This window comes from Ylistrum balloti, unplaced genomic scaffold, assembly GCF_031769215.1.
Source record: "Ylistrum balloti isolate Yb309-2 unplaced genomic scaffold, AGI_CSIRO_Ybal_v1 Utg370214, whole genome shotgun sequence".
Lineage (NCBI taxonomy): Eukaryota > Metazoa > Mollusca > Bivalvia > Pectinida > Pectinidae > Ylistrum > Ylistrum balloti.
Window position 1 is genome coordinate 1,180,071 of NW_026782182.1, and position 18,588 is coordinate 1,198,658.

At 35.1% G+C, this 18,588-nt stretch overlaps 1 protein-coding gene across 2 annotated transcripts; it reads right to left on the reverse strand.

Moving 5' to 3' along the window:
* Positions 1–287: 287 nt before the first annotated feature.
* LOC132551769 (U4/U6 small nuclear ribonucleoprotein Prp4-like) lies at positions 288–17,744 on the reverse strand. Of its 2 annotated transcripts, none has more exons than XM_060215910.1 (16): positions 17,696–17,744; positions 16,322–16,519; positions 15,851–15,921; positions 15,529–15,601; positions 14,074–14,198; positions 12,640–12,719; positions 10,384–10,477; positions 9,655–9,749; positions 9,213–9,271; positions 7,840–7,963; positions 6,437–6,529; positions 5,510–5,632; positions 5,115–5,222; positions 4,706–4,824; positions 3,128–3,177; positions 288–2,915 (listed from the first exon to the last, which is right to left on the reverse strand). In XM_060215910.1, exons 2-16 carry the CDS (start codon positions 16,494–16,496, stop codon positions 2,757–2,759), a joined length of 1,548 nt encoding a protein of 515 aa, XP_060071893.1. In that variant the 5' UTR covers positions 16,497–16,519; positions 17,696–17,744; the 3' UTR covers positions 288–2,756. The 2 variants fall into 2 exon arrangements, with proteins under 2 accessions (XP_060071893.1, XP_060071892.1); XM_060215909.1 differs by having other exon boundaries at positions 16,322–16,596; positions 17,696–17,732.
* Between the last annotated feature and the right edge of the window lie 844 nt (positions 17,745–18,588).

An 18,588-nucleotide genomic window follows, 5' to 3' on the forward strand; every position in this document is an offset into this window, starting at 1 on the left:
TTTTAACTTACTACACCAGTAACTAACGATACATAATTCATTATGTGAAAAAAAAGAAGAAAAAATAAAATTTGAGAGAAACATATTAGAAAATGAAAAACAACAAAAAGACATGATACATATCATGAATTGCTAACAATTTAACAACCAGTATTGAACACCAAACTTAATAGAGTTTATTCCAGCTATATGACCAAAAAACAGACACAATCTTATATACACAAAAAACAGACACTATCTTATATAAACAAAAAACAGACACAATCTTCAATTGATAAAGTGAGATGATTTATTTAGTTGTCAATGATGTAAATATTACAAAGTGTAAATCATTCATGTGATTATGTTCCCTTAACATCTGTTCACTTGTACTCTTAACATCATCCATATCTCTAACATATTAAACTTACTTTTGTACATTATAACATAAAAGATGTCCTCAACCAACACTTGGAAAAATATAAAATTGTCATACACACAGATAATTTGGTAACAGTACAATGATCATGATAAACCACAAAAAAGTGAAAGTGAATCCAAATATCAATGACAATGATTGTTTACTGACATTATGTATTACTGTCTTGTCAACTGATTCAAATTGTGTTACAGAGGTCCAGTATATATGTTGGAATTTTATATCCTAATATAACAGACTGCAAGACCATTAACCCACGCGAGTATGATCTACAGTCCTTACTGGTTAACTAGGGTAACAAAAAGAGTAAGGCCTTCAATCCTCTCTGGTTCACCAATGGTAACACATTCAGTGAAGCCTACAGTCCTCCCAGATTAACTGAGGATACCACACACAGTACAGCCTAATAGTTCTCCCTGGTTAACTGTGGGAAACTCTGTATACAGCCTACAGTCCTCCCTGGTTAACCAAAGATTACACACACAGTACAGTCTACAGTCCTCCCTGGTTAACTGAGGATAACACACACAGTACAGTCTACAGTCCTCCCTGGTTAACTGAGGATAACACACACAGTACAGCATACAGTCCTCCCTGGTTAACCAAGGATAACACACACAGTACAGTCTACAGCCCTCCCTGGTTAACTGAGAATAACACACACAGTACAGTCTACAGTCCTCCCTGCTTAACTGATGATAACACACACAGTACAGCCTACAGTCCTCCCTGGTTAACCAAAGACAACACACAGTACAGCCTAATAGTTCTCCCTGGTTAACCAAGGATAACACACACAGTACAGTCTACAGTCTTCCCTGGTTAACCAAAGACAACACACAGTACAGTCTACAGTCCTCCCTGGTTAACCAAGGATAACACACACAGTACAGTCTACAGTCCTCCCTGGTTAACTGAGGATAACACACACAGTACAGTCTACAGTCCTCCCTGGTTAACCAAAGATAATACACACAGTACAGTCTACAGTCCTCCCTGGTTAACCAAAGACAACACACACAGTATAACCTACAGTCCTCCCTGGTTAACCAAGGATAACACACACAGTACAGCCTACAGTCCTCCCTGGTTAACCAAAGATTACACACACAGTACAGCCTACAGTCCTCCCTGGTTAACCAAAGACAACACACACAGTATAGCCTACAGTCCTCCCTGGTTAACTGAGGATAACACACACAGTACAGTCTACAGTCCTCCCAGATTAACTGAGGATAACACACACAGTAGTCTACAGTCCTCCCTGGTTAACTGAGGATAACACACACAGTATAGCCTACAGTCCTCCCTGGTTAACCAAGGATAACACACACAGTACAGTCTACAGTCCTGCCTGGTTAACTGAGGATAACACACACAGTAGTCTACAGTCCTCCCTGGTTAACTGAGGATAACACACACAGTATAGCCTACAGTCCTCCCTGGTTAACCAAGGATAACACACACAGTACAGTCTACAGTCCTCCCAAATTAACTGAGGATACCTCACACAGTACAGCCTAATAGTTCTGTCTGGTTAACGGTGGGAAACTCTGTATACAGCCTACAGTCCTCCCTGGTTAACCAAGGATAACACACACAGTACAGTCTACAGTCCTGCCTGGTTAACTGAGGATACCACACACAGTATAGCTTACAGTCCTCCCTGGTTAAGCAAGGATAACACACACAGTATAGCCTACAGTCCTCCCTGGTTAACCAAGGATAACACACACAGTATATCCTACAGTCCTCCCTGGTTAACCAAGGATAACAGACACAGTACAGGCTATAGTCAAGTATAACACATACAATACATTCCTCCCTGGTTAACTAAGAGTAACACACATTACAGCCTACAGTTCTACCTGGTTATCCAAGAGTAACACACTTAGTACCACCTACACTCCTACCTGGTTATTTGAGGGAAACTCAACATATGGCTTACAATCCTCCCTGGTTAACTGAGGATAATGCACACAATACAGCCTACCATTCTCCCTGGTTAACTGAGGAAACCTCGGTATACAGCCTACAATCCTCCATCAATAACTGAGGAAAACTCTGTATATGTCCTACAATTTCCCTGGTTAACCAAGGAAAACACACAGAGTACATCCTACATTTCTTCTTGCTTATTCCTTTGTTACACAAAATATGGCCTACAGTCCTCCCTGGTTAACTGAGGATAAAGCACACAATAAAGCCTACAGTCCTCCCTGGTTAACTGAGGGTAACACAGAATATGGCCTACAGTCCTCCCTGGTTAACTGAGGATAAAGCACACAATAAAGCCTACAGTCCTCCCTGGTTAACTGAGGGTAACACAGAATATGGCCTACAGTCCTCCCTGATTATCTGAGGCCCATAGTTTGAATGTTCTGTCATATGACACAGAGGCTATATACTTGCGGTCAGGTGAGATGTCAATTGCCATTACTTTACCCTCATGCCCTGCCAGTGTCTTCAGAGGTGCCCAGGTAGGATGGGCCCAGACCTGGCAACAAAATGGTCGTGATATTATTTTCTTATCTCAAAACAGATGAATACAGAAATGCTGCACTGATTAATCATCATAATACTATTGTCTTACATTGTAAACTCCATTCTGTATTGACAATACTTTTATTCATGCTAAAGCTTTGCCAACCAATCACATTAACCTTGAGACTGTAGCTCCAACCATCCTCATATGTAAATAATGCTTACCTTTGATGTACAGTCATATGAAGATGTAACCAGGTAACTGGACTCTTCAGCTGCATTGTAAAAAAATGAACAAAATCATTAAAGACCTATTCCTACATACTGTCCAAAAACATACAATGATAATCAGGAATACAGCTTACCTGTTCTGGCATGTAACACACCCATTTTATAGATCAATGAACCCTGACCTTACAGACAAACTTACTATGAAAGTTAATTGTATAAATATGTATTTATATTGATATTTAACTTGTTATAGTTTGACATAAGACATGAAACTGGTGTGATCAAGGTGGTATATATATACTTACCTATATCAATGACTTACATTAAAACTTTACAATGGAGAAGAAGTTGGTATGTTGATATTATTATGCTCATTATAGTTAGTTGGCAAGACCATAAGGACACTCTGCCACAAAAGTCAAGAAAGACTGCCACAAAAGTCAAGAAAGACTATGAAAAAAAAGCATTTATTGATTTAAACTTATAGTTACAGTGACCATTGGCCTTTGGACTTGAATCTGTATCTATCTAAAACAAACACTTCTGGTTGAAGAGCATTGCATCAAGTTTGAGTTGAGATTGGCTACGGCAAATTCCAATTATTCCACAAAACAGATTTTCCATTATAGCAACAATAACATCATCCTTTGACTTCTGAGTCTGAAAAGTAATCCCTAGCAAGAACTTTCAGTTAGAAAGCATTGAATGAGTTTGATTGGCCCAAGGGAACCCCAGGTATATCACTGAAACCAATCAAATACTTAGTAACAAGTAACAGTAATCTGGACCATTGACCCTGGGACCTGAGAAGCGATCTAAAGCAAGCCATTTTTGTGAGGAATCATTGCATGATGTATGAGTTTAACTGGCCAAAGCAAACTTGAATTATAGTACAGAAACTGATTTTTCATTTCTATAGGATCAGTGATCTTAACCTTTGACCTTTAAAACTGTAAAGCCATCCCAACACTTTCAGTAAGGAAGTACTGAGTGAAGTTTGGGTTAGATTGGCCAAAGTAAACTCTAGTTTTCACATGGAAACTTATTTTCTATAGCATCAGTGACCTTGACCTTTAACATTGGGAGTTGAAAAGACACATACCCCAAGCAAACAATTCCTTCAAGGAGGCTTGGCATAAAGTTTGAGTGTCATTGGCCATACAGAATTTGAGATACTGTCATATTTGACTTAAGTATGTAATTTTTCCCCTCACTGTAATTTATTTACAAATGACCTGAATTAACTGACTTCATTTCTGTGTCCCAAATTTTGAAAAAACGTTTTTAGTGACTCACTGAAAGTTATCTAGCTCCCATAAATGTAAATATTATTTTGCTTCTCATTCACTTTCACACTATTTTGTAAAGCATGAAACTATCTTGGACTCATTTATTGAATTGTTCCATAAAAATCAGTTATCAACTGAATATATACTTTTTTCTTTTTCCAATTTATTACAAAACAGCCCCATCTACGTAAATCAGTACAATGTAACAGCTTGTCCAGTAAAGCATATGTACAGGTATTACTTCAGCAATAATTTCCTATGCTTGTTTTAATTAGTGACTTACGTTGGAACTTGACCTTAGAGACCAGGTTGGTGTGGGCGGGAATGGTATAGATACACTTGTGTTGGCGGAGATCCCAGATTTTAGCTGTGTTGTCCTCACTGCCTGTTGCAATGTGATAACTGTAAATCAAAATGTACCATAAAGATTTCATTTATTGAAGGTTTCATCTACACATTGAACACTGTAACAACAGTCACATTTAGTTCATACCCATTTTGTTCTATTTTGTAAACAGTGATATCTTGAATATATCCTTTAAAACTGAAACAACAAGGAATGGCTGAGTATATGGGGTAGAAGCCTGGTGGTGTCGGTGATCTCACCACTGTTGAGAATATATAAAATTGTATTAGATAATCCCATCCAAACAGAAGCCAACAGGCCATTTACTTTTGATCAAATGACCTACCCATCCGGAGAGAAATCAACACCCAGCACACTTTTCAAATGACCCTCCATAAACATGATACAGCGCCCAGTACGCAGATCCCAAACTCGTCCAAATCCGTCCATTCCCCTGTAAGATACCTTTTCTGTTATAAAGAAGTGACATTAGGCAAAGTAAACTCCTATCATTGTCCAGATTACTTCATACATATTTATCAAGATAATTCATTTTGAATTTTCCAACAGCAATTAGAATCAGAATGACGAGGAACAAAATCACTTTGATCATTTGGGAAAAAATCCTATAAAGATCGCTCAGATACTGTCTTAAACAAATGTTGTGTAATGGTCATTATGATAAATAGAATTATAGCATAATACACAGTAAATTCAGTATTTTGTAAAGAAATAGCCTACCCAGTGACAGACAGAGCACCATCCCTCTGAAAGGCTATGTCATACACTGCTTTACTGTGCCCCTCCTGGTGAAGAATCTCTTCCTGAGCTTCTAGGTCCCACAGTCTCCAAGAATTGTCAAAACTGTCCAAAAAAATAAACAGAGAGAATGGAAGTCACAACCTTATTTTCTGTATATTTTGCAAGTGGTTAAATTACTAAAAGAATTTTTTCATAAAATGTAGGGTCTGATTTCTCTGCTATGAACGGGATATAATTAACTGGCATGTCTACTCTAATCTAATGTTATAAAGAACTTTGGTTTCATCAAAATTTGTTTGAAGCACTGACAATATATAGCAATTACTAACTGATAGGCAAACACAGGCTGTGGTTATGATATATAATCATGCTCTATAGGATAAGGACGATGTGCATAGTGATAAGATAGACAAAGAAAGAAGGGACATAACTCTTCCAATGCTGAAAGATTGAAGTCTGTATTAGGATATCCTGATAACTAGAGAATGGAGGAAATTATAAAAATGAAATTAAATTTCATTTTGATTTTAATTACATTTAAAAATGAGTCAACAGTCACACAATTGATAATACAAAATCTCCCGTGCAACAAAAATATTTATCGATAAATTTTCTAAATATTTCTTAGAACACATGTACCCCTGATATGACATCTGGTTGGACGATGTGGACACATTAGTTAGGAGTCTGGAATCTATTGTCTATATTAGAGCACGCATTTGGATGGCGATGTTGTTAATATTTTTATCATTTACATTGATTTGCACAATTTGAAACAAGCTGCAGCTTATGTTCTGTGATACAATTCATTGGACACATCTGTATCAATGTCTGAAATCCTTGAGGTAAAAGAAGTGAATGACAGATGAGGACAAACTGAAATTATACAGAATTTGAGTACATTACCAGCATGTTCCAAGGAAGCGTCCAGAGGGATGATAGGCCAGACGTGACACTCTGTAGGGGGCGTGGCCTTCAATATCTGCCATTGGCTCCTCACTAGTAAACATAAGTTAGATTAATATATATATATGTGTAGTGTTATTAAAGGAACATCATGGTAATAACATTATCTTAGGTATAGATTGTACATATTTTATAAATTTACATTTACGTTTCTATACAATCCTGATATTCACAGTACTTTTCCAAGGTCCAGATTGACCTCTTTGGTTCAGGAAACCAGTCCTCTCAAATTTAGTCCTGATAACGTTATGTAATAGTTCTGAAACCAAGGCAGTTCATTTTGTAAACACAACACATGATGGCGATCAGAAAGGACAGCAACAGCAGTGACACAGTACGTGAAATCACATTTTTCAGTTCCAGATTTTGTTATGAATGTGGCAAATGTTATTTGATAACTCAAAGTCAATTCGGAATTTAGAAATAAATGACATTAATTACCGACATTGTTGTGACACATTCAGGCAGGTTTTACCATGATGTCACTTTAATTTGTGTAAGTCACTTTATCCTCATCTATTTACAATTTGTTATGCTTGATAACTTTACTTTGCGGTCCCCTTACCTTTATTAAATTATGTCAATGAATTAAGTCAAGTCTGTGACTTAACACACTACAATATATCGGTGTTCAGTGTTGACAATCTTATGAATCTTATGAATGAAGATTTAATTAATTTTTTAAGGTTTCAAAAGTTCAAAGGTGCATATATATATGTTCATGTAGATGACAAAATTATTGTGTGTTCAACGTTTCCCTGAAATAGGTCTCAGTTTGTATGTATATACATTAAGTCCTGCTTAACATCATGTTCCATTTATCAGGGGAGAATTGGATAAAAAGTGAAAAGTGACATATATAGTTGACACATTTTTTCTACAACACTAAACCCCAAAGTTAAATTTCTGATGTGCCAAAACTGTCTTGTTTCTAACAGAAATTGCTCAAAGACAAGAAATTTGTAATTAGGTTGTTTTTTCCCACAAGAGATTTTCCTTAACTTTTATTTTTTTTTGTTCTTTGAAATATCTAAATTGTTATCATACATTATCGTGAACAATCATATGTCATATTCAAAGTATACACATGGTCAGATTTGTATGTGGAACGGGGAAGCCAAAGTTCAATATTTCAGCAGAAAAGTATGTCTTAAGTATCTTTGGTGTATCTATATCATCTATATTCATATCTATGGAACATAATTACTGCCATCAAATTTCATCAACATGAAACAACAAAAATCAAAGCCATGACATGAATATTCAAAAAAAGTAATCATTATTTTTTTTTTAATTCTTGATTTTTATATTTTCACCGTGTTTCCTCTCGAGTTGTTACAAACCTAACAAGATTCCACAGCTTTACTGATCCATCTTGACCACATGAAGCCATACAGCAGGCTTTTTCATCAAGTGAGATAGTGGCTTGAGGATGGAAAACTATAGCTCCTACGTTACCATTATGTCCTGTGGAAAAGGAGCTTCTGTCTAGTAAAACTGTCACGAATGCAGTCCAACAAAATTACTTAATTTGACAATAAAAATCAATAAAGCAATTATAATTTGAAACCTTTATGGTGAGATAATTTTCAAGAGTCAATCTATCATTCCGTTTCTGGAAAAAATGAACCACATGTATAATTGTTTATTGAATGCTGAAGAAAGAAGAAGAAAAAATAACAACAAAAACATGAATACTATATTTCCTGATATGAACCAATATTGTCGACCCCTCGCTGTCAAATACCTGGTCATAGCCCTTCAACATCAAGGGTGAAGGGGTGCACTTAAAAGGTCATCATGGAAAGTGACTATAAGTCAATACAATTGTGTAGTTATCACATCTGTATAGATTCAGATGTTCCTTATTACATTTTAATATTATTATAATTATATTGAATCCAAAAAAACTATTTCAAGTTTCTGAATACTTTTCAAAAGTCAAAAATATTAGGTGAATCTTAGCATTTTTCACGATATGATCAAGTCACTATCAATATCATATAATATAAACAACATCAGGCTGGCCTGACAAAATTAGTATGCAACTGATCTCTTATTGGGTGTGTATGTATTCAAAATCTCTATCCATGACAAAACCACAGAGAAAAGTTATACATTTACACGCAACGCATGCATCAGTTGTCAATATATAGAAACATTGACCACTTGTATGTATAAAACTTTTCACTGTTGTTTTTTTTCACTGATAGAGTTAGAGATTGTAAATATAAAACAAGCAGGCTTACATTTCAACTTACAGACTAACATTGCGATTAGTAATTTTGACAACCAATACAACTGAGAGGATAATAAGGAACCACTATAAACCTGGTACATCTGTATAGACGTAAGAAAGATGTGACAAATTTACGCAAAAAAAACTTGAAAAAGAAGAAGACCAGTATCTAAGCATTCCGGGACGACCAAAGGTAAGCATCTTCTGCTGGCAAGTAATGTCATATTCTCAAATATATTTATTATAACAGAACCAACTGGTACACTTTCAAACAAATAATCACGTCTAACTTCATGTTGCATAAAGGAATAGAATTTAAGAAGTAAAAGATAGAGATTTGATACTTATAGGTGAAAGAGCATTAGGGATATATGTCACAGACAAGTCCTATATTATGGTCCTGTCTGTTTGTACCTGGGGGAGATAAGTGAAGGATTTTTAGCTAGGTATTTCAATACAACAGAAAAGCAAACTCACCTCTGAGTTGTCTTATCAGCCCACAGTCAGGTATTGACCACAGCTTACAAAGTCCAGACCTGTAGATAATTATAAACAGCTGTATATCTTATTTTTGATAGTAAAGCCAAAGGATTGACACAAACTAGTTAAACATTTAGAACTAAACAAAAGATCTTCTAGAACAAAGCAATGGGTATCCAGTAGGTCAACAAAACATGTCACCTACAGCCTTGCAATCAATAATTCAATATATTTTCTCTTCACAAATAACAACAATTCAATTTTTATTGTGTCTGCATGTTAATTGAATTAAGCACTGAAAGGTTTATATTTTTAATCTGCTGATTTTATCAGTATCCAAAAAGTGGATCAAGGATCCATTATAGAATCACTGATTGAACCTGTAAACAGAATTGTTAAGTGTGCAGATTTATCAACATAATGCCTCTGTTATTCATACCATGAGGATACTGCCAGTATCTTCCCATCTGGACTGAAGTTACAGAAAGACAGCGGACGATTATCTCCAATCTGACTACATTCATTGGATATAGCCTGCAGCATAAAAATATGTTAAACATCTACACATCAATGCTCAGATACAACCATTTCTCTCAAAACTGACCATTATTTAGGGCAAAATTTATATGTGAAACTGTTTATTCAATCACTTTTAAAACTTGTTGTAAGTCACAATTACTGGACGTTTTGTGTCAAAATTATCCCTATCACCAAACATAGAAAAGAAAAAGATCAAACAACACTGCAACATACAGACTTTTGGGTATCTTCAAATCTTTGTATTAACAGTACTATGAACAGATAGTATCATTGTATATTTATGCTTTACTTTACAGCAGAGTGTTACCATTACAAAAATAATAATTTCATCAAACAAAATATTTCAAATCTTTAATCATATTATATACATTGCATTTATCCTCAAATAAGCTCTGGGTGTCAACATATTACTTCTTAGTCAGTCAGAAGGTGGGCTTATTACAGGACAATGAAATAGCACTAGTTTATAAATTATTAAACAACAGTATCTATTAGTGGGTTTGGGCTTTTACCAGGCATGATCTGAAACAGAAGAATAGATATGGTGCATGGTTTTTCACCTGAGAAAACCATTGATACTAAAGATAGTTTATGAACCCTGCAGCTGCTAAAATACTTCTATACTTACACCAACGCGTTTCTGTATATCCTGGGTCTTAGCATTTTTTTGTGTAGTAGGAATAAATTTTGTCTGCCTCTGAACTGCCAGTCTTTTTTTGGCCCTGACATATAGAATAGCATGTATATAATTAAACATGTAGAACATCTGCTTTAGAATTGATGAAAGGTCAGGAACAGGCTACATTCAATTCTGATACATCAAACTGAGATAGAATTATCATCCTGATCTCTAGATAACTAATACATGCCCTTCCATCCATCAGATGCCAAGATTTTATACATCAAATATTTTTATCCCAATGACCTCATACTAATAAGTATAACCTTGAATTTTTGTAAACATGTATCATTTCCTTACCATGTTTTATAAAAGCTATGGGTCATTCACAAATGCAACCAAAATTTTCGTAAAAATGAAAAATTAAACTTGTCTGCACATCTACATATGGTTGATAGTATTGCTATATAGTTTCATTGATTTGAAATTGGTTTTCAATTTAAGGAAAGATCTGGACATGATCTCTCTGTTTTTTTCAATTTGAACTATGGCAACCAAACGAGAACAAATCTTAGCATAATATATAAAAAATATGAATTGTAATGAGACCTGTTACTTAAGTCAAAGTAACCCTACAGTTATAAATGATGCTTATTACAATAGTTCAATTATCATATCCACCAATTCTCATCCTGACATGCTGAATAAGTTCCTAGACTTTAGTCTCCCAAAGTTTGGGGGAAATTAATTACCATCCTTCAGAAACATTTCTAGATCAATTTTCAGCATAACTGTACAATATCTCAATTTTGAACCATCAGAAGCCTCCATTATATTTTAAGAATGATAATTTCAGCAACATCTGATGTGTCAAATTATAGACCTTGACATTTAGTTACACCATTTGATCAAGTTTCATTAAAAACTAAATGTCAGGAGGTGGACTTATTACAGGACAAAAATATAGCATTGGTATAAAATTGAACTGAACAGCATAATTTACATCTTCATGGGTTTAACACAGAGCTTGAGATTTGCCAGGTTTATTTCAAAACCACAGTTTCATAAGTGTATATCTTATATATGAATCCCTTGATGAAGGGAATTTTTTTTTTCATTTTTCATAATCATATTTTACTTCACAGTACAAACACTATTTAGTTAATCTAGGAAATTATAATTATGGTTTCGTACACACATGTGAAAAATTGTTGAATAAGAAGAAAAAAAGCTAACAGTTTTGATCTTAAGTGTGATACACACAGACACATATGGCTGCCAAGGAACAATAACCTTTAAAAGCACAGGTTAATAAACCACAGGGTGCCAGCATTGATATTTAAAAAGAAGTGCTAATAAGCTAAACATAAGTATCTAACAAATGAAAAAGGAAGAATAATGGAGAGGACACTGAAATTATTAACCACTAGACTGATGTCTCAGTGTAATAGGTTTTTTACAGCTCAAGCAAATAATCCTGGTAAAGTTTAAGAGTACATCAATTATATGGCCTTATCTTAGAATAGAATTTAAAAACAAGAGGTCAGTTTATAATAATCACCAAGTGACTTTACCTTGGCACAACATACTCAGTAAATGCACCTTAGCGTGGAATACTTAGTCTCTACCCAATGACATTACCTAAGCATAGAATATTGAGTCAATTCCCAGTGACCTTATCTTGATATGGAATTCTGAGTCACTATCCAGTGACCTTATCTTGATATGGAATTCTGAGTCACTATCCAGTGACCTTATCTTGATATGGAATTCTGAGTCACTATCCAGTGACCTTAAATTGATATGGAATACTGAGTCACTATCCAGTGACCTTACCTTGATATGGAATACTGAGTCACTATCCAGTGACCTTACCTTGATATGGAATACTGAGTCACTATCCAGTGACTTTACCTTGATATGGAATACTGAGTCACTATCCTGTGACCTTAAATTGATATGGAATACTGAGTCACTATCCAGTGACCTTACCTTGATATGGAATACTGAGTCACTATCCAGTGACTTTACCTTGATATGGAATACTGAGTCACTATCCAGTGACTTTACCTTGATATGGAATACTGAGTCACTATCCAGTGACTTTACCTTGATATGGAATACTGAGTCACTATCCAGTGACTTTACCTTGATATGGAATACTGAGTCACTATTGAGTGACCTTATCTTGGTATTGAATACTGAGTCATTATCAAGTAACCTTACCTAGGTATGGAATTCTGAGTCACTATTGAGTGGCCTTACCTTGGTATAGAGTACTGAGCTATCCAGTAGCGAGCCTCCTTCAAACTCTCAGAACCTTCATGGTACCAGGTAATATTTTCCTGTGAAATGATAGTATGCTCAATATATCAACACTATCATATTGTGTTCATATAAAAAATGTGTGTGCCTATTCAAAAATCACAGATCATTGATATCTTGTAACTATCTTACATGAATTTGGATAAATAATCGCCCAAGGTTAATTTTCCACTTTGATCCACTATTTATACTAAACTGAATCTTCTCCAACGGATGCTCTGATCCAAGTTTGAACAAAATCTTATCATTCCTACAGAGGGATTTTGAAGTATTTGCTCAATTTCCCTTTCCTGGTCCTGCTGACACAGAATTCTGGCATTACTACAACAGAAGAGGGATTTTAAAAAGTTGCTCTATTTTCCCTATTAGCCCCAACCCAGGGAGATAAGGCCCACCATTTATACAAAATTGAGTCCCCTTCCTCCTTCAGGCCAAGTGAACTAAAAACTATTGTCCTAACATATTGACTATGGATTTCTTGGTTTAATATCAATAACATCTTATAACAATGAGAAGTTGGTTGAAGATTTTAACAATAGTTCCATAACACTCATTAAAACACACATAATAGCCCTTAATCACAGCATGTCATTGGTCAAATAACTACATTCTACTACTTTTGTTTGAAGGACCCTTTGGTTATGGATGCTCGTGTTAAAAGTGAGTCAAAATCATACATGCTTGCATTCTACTGTCAAGACGATGTGCCATTTGGTCATTTAGAAGCCATTTAAAAGATTAGTTCTACACATTTGATGTTTGTGACTTTGAAAGCTCGACAAGGTCATTCCGTTGAACCAATTTTTTGGCCCTTTATCCAAGCCTTTTTGGCAAATTATCATGACAATGCCCATTTTGGTTAATGAGGAAAATATTGTTTCAATATTGTAGCACAATTTATGTCTGTGATCTTTCAAGTAGCTTACTTTCATCAAGTTGAATAAACTGGGAAGATACCATGGCAATTCGCTTTTGTTTATTATTGAAGATGATTTTGACACATTTGATATTCGTGAACTTAAAGTGGGTCTAGGTCATTTATCTGAACAACTTGATAGCTTTTTGTCCTCGCTTAACATGCTATAGGCAATTTTTCATGACAATGTAACATTTTGTTATTAACAAAAAACAGTTTGAAAATCAACTTTAACTTTAAAAGTTTGTCAAAGTCATTCATCTGAAAACCAAAATGTAAACCTCTCTTCACTCCTGTGTGCATCATGCCCAACATCTTGACTTTGAACCACCAGGTTATTGAGGAGAATTCCTTCAAATGAAAAAGTTGGAAGAAGAATGATGCCAGATAGACAGACGACGCACAACATCCACTTAAGCATGTAAGCCACTCTGAAGCAAAACATGGTAAAGACTTACCTCTGCCTTTTTCTTTTTCAGTTCAATTTCTTCCTTTTTCTTTTGTTTGAGAGCATCCTCACCAATTTGTGAGAGTAATTTCTTTAGTCTCTCCCTTCTGTCTGCTGGGCCCTCTCCAAACAGGCCTACAGTCAAAACCAGTAGCATGATATTTCTCTAATCTTTAGGTCTAGCAATTTGGTATGTAGCTATGGGTTCAGCTGCAAAGCTACAAACATTTCTTTGGTAATGAGGTAATTTGGTAATTGGATGCATAAGAAAGATCTAGATCAGTGGTGGGGTCAATAGGTATATCTATCACTTCTTACTCAACAACAATAATGAATGATGGGTTGGGAGAATCAACCTGTAGACTCAGTGACTTCATGTTTATCATTCCTAATCGACAGTTGACAACCTTGAGGCCAATTGATAATGGATGTTCCCACCCATGTACTAGTCTAGTATCCCAGGAAATTCTTTCATGCCAAGAAATTGTTGATATAATTTATAAGTCAGTGATCTAAATTATGTCCATAATGTGAATAAAAGGACAATAGGGTCATTGGATGGTGCAGTGCAAACCTACTCGTCTTTCACTTTGATGTCTGGGGCTCTTATTCCTGGAGCAGATGTGAAAAAGTATTAAGGGGGTCATCTGCCCGACCACCTTTTCTCATCATACTCTGATTTCTTTCCACAGTAAGACCACTCACCTGCTTCCATCCATGCCAACAAGAGTGATTTCAACAGTATTATGTAGTTTTTTTCGAATTATTTAAAGATAAATAAATTATAAGGACAGTATCCCAAAATGATGGACCTTATACCAACAGCATGATATAAATTATATTACCATGCCCAGAAGTGGCTTAAATGGTTCTGTGGTGTTGATTTCAACCATTTCCATGGACTGAAAAATGGAATTAGTCTTAAATGGCAAAAAAGTAATGGTCTAAACCTTTGTGAAACAAGTCTTACCAAGTTATGTCTTTTCAAGACCTTGATGGAAATTGGTTGAACATAAGGAATTTGACTGTGGGAGAAAGCTTGAGTACCCAGTGAAATCTCTCCTGATCAGGCAAATAATGCCATACCTATATAGATTTGATGGGGCATATAAAGGTGAAAGGCCTGTGTGTTGCAACTGCACCATCTGTCCCCCGATAGGGCAGGATTAGATCTGTGGTAATCCTTAAAGAGTGAGCACTCTTCAATAGACAGGTAAATACATACACATTTATTTTGTTGTAGTTTTAATCTCTAAAGACTGGTAAATACACACATATGTTTATACTGTTGTAGTGTAAAACTCTACAGACAGGTAAATGCACACACATTTTATATTGTTGTAGTTTAAAACTCTACAGACAGGCAAATACACACACATTTTATATTGTTGTAGTTTAAAACTCTACAGACAGGAAAATACACGCATGTTTACATTTTTGTAATTTAAAACTCATTGGTACTTACATATGGGCTCTCCCAGCTGACGAAGACTTGCCTTCACTTCTGCATCATCTGTAGACACATGGATGTGACGAGCCTACAAAACAACATCCAATATGCAGTCTTGTTAACAGTCATTTTAAGAACATTTGTATGAAACAAATCACATTTTTAGTCAAATCCCTTTGCTGAAAAATTTCAAGAAATCTGTTTGATACAAAACAAAAAGAGGAAAAAATAGCTCATGCTTCCTTAATAATGGAAATAGAGATTGTACAAATTTTGAAATGTGTGATATGATTCTGATTATTTTCCCATTAGTTAATTCATTATAGCCATACAACACCTTCTTCCTCCTCTCTAGCTCTGCCAACAATTCTGACTGGTCTACATGATCGCTAATCTCATATCTGGACCCTGTAACAACAAAACAATGGTATAGTAGTTCACTCTAAATGAATTTGATGCATTTTTCCATCCACCCTGATGTCTTCGTATTTTAATGTTGTTTTCCTATTTGCTCTCTGCCCTTAACTTTATCAAATGGAAGGCGCAACAACATTTGCAGAATATGATAAAGGCTCACATTGGAGGCATGCACTCCTGGGAAATACAAGTCAATGTTTTTCTTTTTCCCTAGTAAAAACAAAGTTTTATTTTCTTGTAAGATGATGCTTTGAAACCAATCAGTGGCATTGTTACAAAATGAATGTGAGATAAAATACTGTAAACTTCATATTTCAACAGTTAACTTATTTGAGTACTTTTTAAACTGAAGATATTGTTCCAAGTTATTCACATAGCAGTTATTACCTACCATCATTTATAACAATATTGCCTGCTGCTTTTCCTGCTTCAATTGCATCACTGGCTAAAGACCCTGAAGTCTTAATGTTAGCCAGTCGCTGCCTTTCTTTTTCTTCCAAGCTTCCGTAAACCACAGGTTTTGTTGGTTGAAAGTGTAGGGCAGGTTCTTCATCATCGTCGGACATGTTTGACTTTACTTTTTTTCAGCCTAACAAAAAGTCACTTGTCTATACTTTCAAACCACTTAGCTGATACCTTAATCTCATGTCTTTAATCAATGCAAACCTTTAACAAATATATATAATAAATATATAAAAAATGCATGTTACATAATAGTGATAAATAGGCAGACAAGATTTCTCTCCCTCTTTAGCTTACTTAATATGGCAATGCAGATGTTGAGAGATGTCAAAGGAATATCTTCCATTCTTAAATGATAAGATTGTTGAAAAACTACAGAAAATTACATTCCTTATAAAAAGTCACAAAATTCAGAGCTGAATTAGTTAGATGTCTTTGTACACAATTATCTCTGTTTTGGCAAAATATGATAAAGTTCAGGGAAATGAATTTAACAAATGAAAGCCCCAACTCAAATACTTATGAGTAGAAATTGTGACTTTTAAAAACCAGCTCATTCAAGGCATTCTCATAATATTGCATGAAATGAAGTCATTATATCTAGTTATTCTATTCATGTCCTGGTCATTTTTTTCTATTGCAATAACAAAGACAGAAGAAGAAATCACAGCAGAAATTAAAGTGAACAGCATACACACTTGTGTAAAATCTATGATCAAGTTCAAGATTTGCTGATGCACTATATTAAAACAGTTAAATTTATATCAGCTGGGACTTTCCCCACCGATTTCGCCTGTCCAAACTGACAACTTGAGACATTTTGATGCTGACAATAGTTTTAAAAACAATAAGAATAAGTTCTTAATAGGTACAAAGCAGCAAAAAAATGCAACATGTGTGTAATATCCTTTTAATGTCCTGAAATACATCATCCTAAACATCCATAGCATTTATGTTTTTTCATGTAATTCAGGAGTTGTTGATTTATTTTGACCACTTAATGGTCGTCATCAGGACAACTTAAACAGATTTGATCATGTCTAACATAAAAAAATTGTAGTACAACATAGTAACTGTTGTTTGGTAAACATAACATAACAAATTATAGATAGAAATTATTGTGACATCATAATAAACAATGCTGGACATAATGGAAGTTCGTGTAGTATTCACCGTTATTGAGACAGGTAGCAATACAGCTATTATCGATCTTTGGTTGAATACGACCCCAAAAGACAATCACAATCACATACAAATTGCACAGTTACATATATATAAATTCTTTTCTTCATTGTTAACTTACCTAAAGATATTTTATCATGCGTGTGCTACACGTTTCATGGAAGGCGCCATTATTGTATTAGATAATGTTTGAAAAGGATTTTGAGTAATATCCGGATCACTGAGTTTTACTTCATGTGTATCTATTTTATTTAAATAAAGTGATGTTTTAAGAATTACATATCATAAATGCCATGTTCCTCTTTCGACTAGAACGTGTTCTGGAATGTTGTCGAAAGCAGAAAATACAGTTATAATATTGGAATGGGTTTTTTTATGTTCCGGATTAAGCACTATAACTATTATTATACATAGCATTTCTACATCCGGTTTCTTTTTTCAATATGATGAGAAGGAATCCCACTAGAATTGAGTTAAAACTCGATGACTTTCAGGAGTACACTGAAATGAAGAGGGAAAGGGACGAACAAAATAAACAAAAGCAACTACTTGAACAAATCCAGCCACCTTCAGGCAGTATGGACACTCGAACTCGGACAGAACTGGTTCACGAAAGGATAGGCTACGATCCGAAACCTTTACCACAACCATCACGTTTGCCTATCCATTGACGAAAAAAGTTATATGTGACTGTATATTGAAATGAGTCGTACATGTGGTCGTGTCATCGCTAACGGAGGAATTAAGAAAGTGTTTACTTACAATTTTACAAGTACTGTAAATGTAATCCCGTGCAGCGTGTCGAGAATTGACGAAAAGTCATATCAGGACCGGGAAGTAAACCACGAATGACACGGAACATTAAAGAAATGCATACCAACACAAGCAAGAAATACACACAGTTGAAACAAGCAAAGAAGTGCATATGAGGTTGACATAACTTTTCAACATAAAACGAATTCAAACTGGAAAAAACGGAATCGTATGGTAGTGTTGGTTGTTTTTGCATCTACT